This window comes from Sphaerodactylus townsendi, linkage group LG05 (genome assembly GCF_021028975.2).
Source record: "Sphaerodactylus townsendi isolate TG3544 linkage group LG05, MPM_Stown_v2.3, whole genome shotgun sequence".
Classification (NCBI taxonomy): domain Eukaryota; kingdom Metazoa; phylum Chordata; class Lepidosauria; order Squamata; family Sphaerodactylidae; genus Sphaerodactylus; species Sphaerodactylus townsendi.
Window position 1 is genome coordinate 120,541,217 of NC_059429.1, and position 9,660 is coordinate 120,550,876.

The window sequence follows — 9,660 nt, forward strand, 5'->3', positions numbered from 1 at the left end:
TCTGCCTTTGGAGTGGGGGAATTTTTTAAAGCCAGGAAAGCAGTTATGCATATTCATCATTCCTATTCATTCTTTATTGAAAGAACCCGAAGCAGAATGAAAATCTGCCTGTTTAATCTTCCTTTCTTTCTAGGGCATGGGCTGCGAACAGAGTTACGGCCCTGGTGTATCAAACTCTTCAGGATTCACGGGCACTGAGCAGCTGTTCGTTTCAAAGGCCCTCAGAATATGTAAAACACTCCCTTTTCATTGCTGTATCACTTGGCATGTGATATCTGCGTCTTGTCTCCTGCAGTGTTTGATCCAGGGAGTTTCCCATTCCTGCACATTTCTGAGAATGTACAAAACCAGAGGTTTGGTTTCATGTCACTTAAGATCTGGGTAACTTAAGAAGCAAAAACGCCCATCTCTGCCATCCACGCCAGGCCCTGAATAATTAAAGTGTCTCTTCCAGCAGAATGGATTCACTGAGTAATTAATCAGTCAGTGAGAGAAAATGGGCTCCCTTTAGGTCTTAGGAAGTTAACCAGACCAACTGTTCCATTTTTTTTATTTTTAAAAAATGTGATTGCAGTTACAATAGTATCAATCAGCCATTTTGGAATATGTGCGGTTCTGACGAATTTCTGATGGATCTACATTTGCCATCGCAACAAATTAAACCAACATTTATGTGGATACTAGCAATAAAGCCTGCTGTGGTAAGAAATTCAGTGGGCTCAAGACAGGGGGGCAGTGAAGGTGGGCGGAGGACCGTGTTTAACTTATCTGAAGTAGTAGGGATGGTCGGGCGGTGAGGGATGCACTGCTAGCCAATTGGTGTGCAGGACTCTGTCCTGCACTCTGATTGGTCGGAAGTGTGTTGTTGACTCAAGTGTCATCTGAATTATGTCTTAGGATATGTGGCATGTTTTAGGTGTACATGTAAGACGTTTTTTCTGTGTGCGCCTTAAAATGGAAAGTGGCTGCAACAAATTTGTTTGCGTAGAAGTACACATTCAGGAAATTATGTTCATGGTTTTTAGCAAACCCTGCTGTGCTTCTGGGTAACAGGGGAAATGCCTTCCACTATATTTCATGGTAAAAATAGCACGTTTTGTGGCCAAACAGCATGTACCTAGAATCAAACCCTTGCCCTTTAAGTGCTAAGTTTCAGTAAGTTCAATAAATAGAAGATAGTTTGGAATGGAATAGATCTGTAAAAGGAGCCAAATGTGAGGAGAGGTAATTGGTAAAACTGAACGAGAAATCGTTTGAGCAGACTAAACCACCTGTATCGGGATCTTTGTGTGTAGAGCCTGAGGTTTAAGATATTATTCTCTCCCTGATAAGAAAATCTATAATGGCAGCAGGCTGTAAAAGAGACCCAATCTGGGAATATTTTAATGAAGTTCCTCTACCTCTGGGTAAGGCAGGCAGGCATGCAAAATGGAAACACTGCAGCAAAGAAATGCCCGGCCTGATGGCCCAAATGAAACTGGAAATAGTTCGTTTCACAATGATGTCATAATTATCTATTTCTAATAGCATAACCAAATCAGTAACGTGGATATAACCATAAAACCGATCCAAAAAGTCATCATTGTGAAAATGAAGCCTTCAAGAGATGGCCTCCTACACGCAAGGATGAATTTTTTAAACTCAGAAAACCATTTCTCTGAAAAATGAGAAATTTGGATCAGTTTCAGGAACTGTCGCTTCCATAGTTCTGACTCGCTGCACAAAGGAAACACAGAAACCGCCATTTTGGGGAACTTTTTCCAGGCCTGGCTTGGGCGGGTGGCCTGCCCTTCAAGGGATAACTCCTGATTGGCCCAGCTAGGACAATGCAGCCTGCTTCATATTTGAACAGTGACACAGGACCCTTGTCACAAAGGCTTGTAGTGACACCTGCAATACCCTGGGCACCTTTCACTGCTGTCTGTGTGGCTGGCTGTTGCTTTGGCAGGTGAAGGCGTAGGGAGAAGAAAGATGCTGCAGTAGCTTCCAGACCCTTTACTTTCTCCAGCTATGGCTGTCCTGGGGGACAAAGCCCACGACAGCTGCCTCCCCTTTGGGGAGGCCCACCAGAACCTGTTGGCTGCCATCTTGATCTTGCTGGGTTTCTTTGCTTTACTGGACCATACCATTATGCTGGTCACTTGGGTAAGCAGACCAGAGCACTTGGGAGCGTCCTTCTAATGAGGACTGGATGCTTGGCACCCATTCCAGACAAGTCTGATTTCTGTCCCGCTCCTGAGCCTATTTCAAGAGGCTGGTTCTAGCTAGCCCATCGTACCCCGAATAAGAAAAAGAAGAAGGGTCGGTTTTTGTATCCCACTTTTCTTTCCTATAAGGAGTCTCAAAATAGCTTGCAATCGTCCTTCCACTCCCTGCCTTGTGAGGTAGGTGGGGCTGAGAGAGTTCTGAGAGAACTGTGACAGGCCCAAGGTCGCCCAGCAGACCTTGTGGAGGAGCGGGGAAACAAATCCGGCTGCCCAGGTTAGAGTCTGCCACTCATGTGGAGGAATGGGGAATCAAACGCAGTTCTCCAGTTTAGAGTCTGTCACTCTCAAAACTACAATACACTGGCTCTCTACACCCACCCCAGATTTAGTCAACCCTAGAGAATGTCTCATAGGTATCGAATTCCAGCCAATGGGATTCATGAGGGGTCTCTCCTTAACAATTCATGCAATGTGTCAAGTTTTAGAGCAGTATCACAAAGAGACGTGCTCTTGCTGGGCACCATCCCATTAGAAGAAGAAGAAGAGTTTGGATTTATACCCCCCCCCCCCCACGCCTTTCTCTCCTGCAGGAGACTCAAAGGGGCTGACAATCTCCTTGCCCTTCCCCCCTCACAACAAACACCCTGTGAGGTGGGTGGGGCTGAGAGAGCTCCGAGAAGCTGTGACTAGCCCAAGGTCACCCAGCTGGCGTGTGTGGGAGTGCACAGGCTAATCTGAATTCCCCAGATAAGCCTCCACAGCTCAGGCGGCAGAGCTGGAAATCAAACCCGGTTCCTCCAGATTAGATACACGAGCTCTTAACCTCCTACGCCACTGCTGCTCCTGCTGAAGATCCTAGCGGCCGTATCTGACAAAAGCAATTTTGACTGTCAAAAGCCAATCCCCTGAAAATCTTGTTGGTCTTTAACTCAGATCTAGTCATCCTGCTGCAGACCAGCACAGCTACCCGCTGAAACGACCCTGCTGTAGTGTAGTCCAAACCTTTCAGACAAGAAATCCTCACTGGCAGAAACTGTTGAGGGGCAGGGAAATCTTTCCAGCATTCGAGGGGTTGGTTGAGCTTCTAGATGGGTGGTGCTGATGCGACTGGGCCTTGTCAGGGACTTCTCTTACATAACATGATTGCTCCCTTTACATATTTGAACGGATGTCACTTGGGGGCGGGGGGTGCAGAGAGCTGTTCTTGTTGGCAGCAGAGGCTAGAACGCACAATAACGGGTTTAAATTACAGGTGGAAAGGTACTGGCTGGACATTAGGAAGAATTTCTTTACAGTAATAGTTCAGCAGTATAATCGGCTGCCTAGGGAGGCGATGAGCTCCTCACCCACCCCAGCAGTCTTCGAGCAGTGGCTGGACAAACATTGGTCAGGGTTAGAATCATAGAGTTGGAAGAGACCCCCAAGGGCCATCAAGTCCAACTCTAGGCTGAGCAGGGGGTTGCACTTGACTTGATGGCCTATATACAGTGGAACCTTGGTTTTCATTGCCTTCGGTTTTCATTGCCTTCGGTTTTCATCAATTTTTTCAGTGAAAATTTTGTCTGCGTTTTCATCTATTTGCCTTGGTTTTCATCAATTTGCAGTAAGGTGCAGGGGTTTGTGGAGAAAAATCGCCCGGACAAAGCTGTTGCGGGCCGTGTCTGCAACGTGTTTAATGACAATATCTTGACCCATTTCAGACAAATCTTAAAGAGGTGTCAGAAACAGACCTCTTTGGACAGCTTTCTGGTGCGACATCGGTCCACTGGCTCTGAAGCTGGTCCTAGTCTTATTGTTTGTTACTGTTTTCAGCATTAAACACTATGTTTATTCACCCAAAAATGTGTTTTTAGTATGGTTTTTTGGAGTGCCTAGAATGGATTAATTGGATTTACATTGATTCCTATGGAAAAGTTTGCCCCAGTTTTCATCTGTTTTGGTTTTCATCGATTCTTTTCGGATGGATTACCAACGAAAACCGAGGTTCCACTGTATGGCCCTTTCCAACTCTATGATTCTATGATCCCAATCCACTGAATGATGTGAAGGAGCCCAGGTGAGGCATCTCATGCTTTGGGGGAGACATCATCTGTAGGTCGGGTCTGAGTCCCTTGCATTGCATTTATGTATTTTTTTTTATTTCGAAAATTTCTATGCAGTCTCATATGAGGAAGCAATCCCAAGACACCTGACATGCTGCCAAGCCCAGTGAATTTCAATGGACTCAGAAGGGTGTAACTGTTCTTAGGATATCACTGCTAGTGTGTCGAATGTTTTCTGCCAAAGAATTGCTGTTTACCTGTACAGTAAGGTCGTTCTTGCATTTTTTTCCTCTTCTCTCTCTTTAGTCTTGGAACATCTTGACTCCTTTCCTGAAGAGAACCTATGGCTCTTGCTTCAAGAAAGGTAAGCTGTAGATGAATAAGTAAGCAGGGAAGGAAAATGCTCCATTCCATTTTTGTTAGGACTGGTAAATATAGTTTGTTTACTGAGGGGTAGTGCTAACCTGTCCTATGGGTCCTTAAGGAAGTCAAATAAAATTTGGTGTTGGCACAGTAATTGCAAAAAATTAAGCATCTATTGGGTTATTAAGGACTGAACAGGGAAAAGCCTCAGTCTATCTATAGCACAGCATCTGACCCTACCAAATTTGCCGGCAGTATACGTCATGGCAGGAGAGAGAGAAACTCTAGGGAAGAAGAACTGGATTTTATACCCTGCCTTTTCTATCTTTAAGGAGTTTCAAAGCGTCTTACAAATTCCTTCCCTTCCTCTCCCCACATCAGACACCTTGTGTGGCAGGTGGGGCAGAGAGAGTTCTGAGAGAACTGTGACTAGCCCAAGGACACGCAGCAGGCTTCATGTGGAGGAATGAGGAAACAAACCCAGTTTACCGCATTAGGGTCCACTGATCTCAGTTATTATATCACACTGGAAAGGGCCATGTCTCTGCTGCTTTAGTATGAGTTCAGTCACCATTTATAATTGAAGAGCCAAAGTACATCAATATTCAGACCAAGACCTCAACAAACAGTTAAAAAAACATATTTGCATTACTCAACCTATTCAGCTTTACTGCTGATTGACATGTTGATTAATAATCCATAATGTTTCCAGAACACAAACACCAATTGTTGTGAGTCCTTTATTAGGAGGTAGTACACAAGAGGTCCCACAGTCAGTAGTAAGTATACACAGGAGTACCCTGTGCGACTTGTTTGAATGCACTAGCATAAATCTGTGCACACTTCACACTGGGATTATGGGCAAAGATTCACCTCTATCACTTCCCTTTCTGTAAAACATTTCTGAAGAACCCTTCAATCCTATAAAAGTCTTTGCATTTACTGAAGTTATTTACCACATTTATAGTCCACCTTTTCCACAGAGACTCAAAACTGATTACAGTGTAAATCAGCACAGTTCACGGAATGAGACATCTGATAAACAGGATGAGGATGATAGAAACCTGAAGGAAAGAATGCAGCATTAAATATGACAGCCAAGATCCTTGATCTGAGATTGCAAATGCCTTAACAGACCAGGTGATCGGGAGCAACAGCCGCAGAAGGCCATTGCGTTCACATCCTACATGTGAGCTCCCAAAGGCACCTGGTGGGCCACTGCGAGCGGCAGAGAGCTGGACTAGATGGACTTTGGTCTGATCCAGCTGGCTTGTTCTTATGTTCTTAAGACATGCAAGGATTTATGGGGCATCACATGTGTTCCTCCCCTACTATTTCCTCTTTTCATTCACTGGCAGCCCCCATAATCTCTCCTATTTTCTTAATTCCTTCTGGCCTTCCCACCCACTAGCCAACCTATCTTCCCCCCCCCCCCCCAAAAAAAAAAAAAACCCTTGCATATTGCCAGCTACTGGGCTGGGCCCAGTTGTACAGTGCTCTCCTTGTGCTCTGCTTATTCATTTGTTTACTTTATGTATATTCTGCCTTTGTCCTCAATGGGAACCCGAAGCAGCTGACCATGTTCTCCTCCCCCTTTTGGTAGGTTAGGCTGAGGGGGTGTGACTGGCCCAGGTCACCCAGCAAGAGCCAGCAGGGTGTCGTGGTTAAGAACAGCAGACTCTAATCTGGAAAACTGGGTTTGATTCCCCACTCCTCCACATGAAGCCTGCTGGGTGACCTTGGGCTAGCCACAGTTCTCTCAGAACTCTCTCAGCCCCACCTACCTCTGTTGTGGCGAGAAGCATTTGAGACTCCTGACAATGGAGAATAGCGGGGTATAAATCCAAACTCTTATTTTCTTCTTCAACATTCCCCGGCAGAGTGGGGATTCAAACCAGCGCTTTCCAGAGTATAGTCTGACATCTGAACCACACTTTAACTTCTCTCCAACTTCCACCTGGCAGTTTGCTTAGGATAAAATGTGGGAGAAGTAATTATTATTTTTTCTTTATCTTACTGAATATTCTTTAGGTTAACAACTACAGGAAATTAGTTCGAAAGAAACTATTTAAGTAAATTGTGTAATGTTAAGTTGACAAGGACTCCCAGAAAAAGGGAATCAAGTAGGATAGAGTTAAGCTCAATCTCTTAAATAGATTTATGTATTTTATTTTATTTATCACATTTATACAGCGCCCTTCCCAGCTGGGCTCAGGGCGGCGAACAGCGATAAAATTACTAATGAAAACAGCTATAGCCAAAGAACATTAAAACAATTAAAAATTGATAGATGGCACTTAAAAACCCAACCACACCCAACCACACCCATGGGAGGCCAGTGATGATGACGGTCAGGCCAGCTGGCTAGATGGGAATCCCTGGTGGAAAAGCTTCGTCTTACAGGCCCTGAGGAACTCCTTCAGGTCCTTCAGGTCCCAGATCTCATTAGGGCACTTATTCCACCAGGTAATGTAATGTAAATGTAATGTAATTACTTTAATGTAATGTAAGGGAGCTACGTGGCGTAGTGGTTAAATGCTTGCACTGCCATTCACACAGTCAGGAGTTCGAGCCCCCCGTGGGTCAGATATTCTGGCAGCTGGCTCATGGTCAACTCAGCCATGCATCCATTCCTTGGTCGGTAAATGAAGAAGAGTTTGGATTTATATCCCCCCTTTCTCTCCTGTAGGAGACTCAAAGGGGCTTACAATCTCCTTGCCCTTCCCCCTTCACAACAAACACCCTGTGAGGTGAGTGGGGCTGAGAGAGCTCCGAGAAGCCATGACTAGCCCAAGGTCACCCAGCTGGCGTGTGTTGGAGTGTACAGGCTAATCTGAATTCCCCAGATAAGCCTCCACAACTCAAGCGGCTGAGCTGGGAATCAAACCCGGTTCCTCCAGATCCAAGTGCACCTGCTCTTAGCCACTGCTCTTAGCCACTACGCCACTGCTGCTCCTAGCTCATAGTACCTAGTGAGTACCTAGCTCAGGGGTAGGGAACCTGCGGCTCTCCAGATGTTCAGGAACTACAATTCCCATCAGCCCCTACCAGCATGGCCAATTGGCCATGCTGACAGAGGCTGATGGGAATTGTAGTTCCTGAACATCTGGAGAGCCGCAGGTTCCCTACCCCTGACCTAGCTCATAACTAGGGGGTAAAGAATAGCCCGGGAAAGCAATGGCAAACTACCCACAAAAGAGGCTTGCCTATGAAATCACTGCTCGCAATGGTACCCCAGGGTCGGACACGACTGAAGGGGAAACTTTACTTTAATGTAATGTAAGTTATACTTTAGGATATGAGACAATTATTTCTTTTTTGTATCTTTTTTAAAAAATTCTACAATGTAATCAATATAAACCTTTTTACCATGTTTCATCAAACGTTTGCCAAGGCATTATGTCAATTTCAAAATAAAGCTTTTGGAAAATAAATATTTAAATTATTTTAGAAAAGGATGAAATGTGGAAGATTGTGTCTAATTGTGATTTACCGGGAATTCCACACGTTCATCCATCCAGAGGCAGACCTGGACATCTATTTCCTCGAGAATTGTTCACATGTGTGATCATTTTCCTTCTCTGTCACAAGGTGGCACATGGCTCAAGACAATGAAGGCCCTCTCCAGCAGCAAGAAACTGTGGAAGGATTCGGTGTTGATCAAAGGGCGTAAGAAATCACCCGGCCTGCGCTTCCGGTGCATCCTCGACCCTGTGAAGGTAACTGTGCAGATGGGTAACTCCAGCGAGGCAAAGGTCTGCTGGCCCAGGGACGGTAAGAAGAAAAAGACCTGCTACTACAGCGAGGGGTCAAGCCATCAGGACACAGACGACAAGAAGGCCAGCTGGTACAGGACACAGCAACAGCTCCAGAATAGCCAGTGTAGCTCCCAAGCCTCAGACACGGAAACCCCACAGCCGGCTTGCCCAGCTGGATCTGTGGCCTCTTGGGTGCGTTTCAGCTTCAGATCTCCAGAGCGTGCGACGGAGGACGGGAGCAACTCGGCCCGCTACGGGGCTTTTGCACGCAACCACCAAAGGGCCACGGGAGATAAACAGCATAGTTTAGAGCTGGCCGGAGAAGGTGCCCAAGGACAGAGGTTCCTGCAACATTCTGTGGTTTCCAATGCCGAGCAAGTCACTGCCCACCGTTCGAATTCTCCGCAGCTCAACAATCAGTCCAGTGAGACCAACTTTATCCCCAGCCCCATTTTACCAGGACCCAGACGAGTGGTCTATTCTGCTATGGCTTCCGATACGGTGTCCAGAACGCATCTCAACGGCGAGGATTACGCCTACCCACATTCTCCTAGAGGTCCCCAGAACCGTCTGGGGCTAGAGTGGCACCGGCGTCTGCCAGTCGCGCAGCAAGCGGAAGTGTACGTCTACCTTGTCAGCCCGTTGCCCCCCAGCCCGGAACACAACCCCGAACAGGCTAACCATCCCTCCTCAGTATCCCAGACCACTCCTGGCAAGGACATGCTGACCAATAGGATCTCCTTCAGCCACAGCAGAGGAAGCTCCAGCCAAGGGCCAGCAGGTCAGGGCAGCTCGGATGGCCACAAGCAACGCAAGAGCATCTGGGAGAGAAAGCACCAAAGGAGATCGCTGCAACCAACGTTGGATTTTGAAAAGCTGGTGGGAAGCAGCGGGGGCGCCAGCCTGGGCCATCGGGGAGGGCTTGATGGGGCCCCTCCCACCATCGCCAACTGAAGTTACTTTCCAATGAGGCTGGTCACCTGTTAAGCTCCTGGCCCTTGGAAAGCGGGTGAACTGCTTTGGACAGGGGTAGAGAAATGTCATTCTCTGTAATTTCATTGAGAACCTCTAGGCATGCGTGGGTCAAATAAAACCAAGGCAAAGCAGAAATATTTCTGTGCTGGAGCTCCAAAGATAGCACCGATAGGATAAATACACACATGATACATCTCTCATACAGACTTGGGGATCTCACCTCAACCCTTCTATTTTATTTATTTGATTCAATTCATATGCCGCCCTCTCTCCCCGAAAGGGCTCAGGGTAGCTTACAATAATAAAACATAACAT

General features: G+C 46.4%; 1 protein-coding gene across 1 annotated transcript; it reads left to right on the forward strand.

The window, feature by feature from the left end:
• The first annotated feature begins 4,206 nt into the window (after window positions 1–4,206).
• On the forward strand, window positions 4,207–9,660 carry LOC125433573. Its single transcript, XM_048498191.1, has 2 exons — window positions 4,207–4,613; window positions 8,204–9,660. The coding sequence occupies exon 2, from the start codon at window positions 8,224–8,226 to the stop codon at window positions 9,322–9,324; it is 1,101 nt and encodes a 366-aa protein (XP_048354148.1). The 5' UTR covers window positions 4,207–4,613; window positions 8,204–8,223; the 3' UTR covers window positions 9,325–9,660.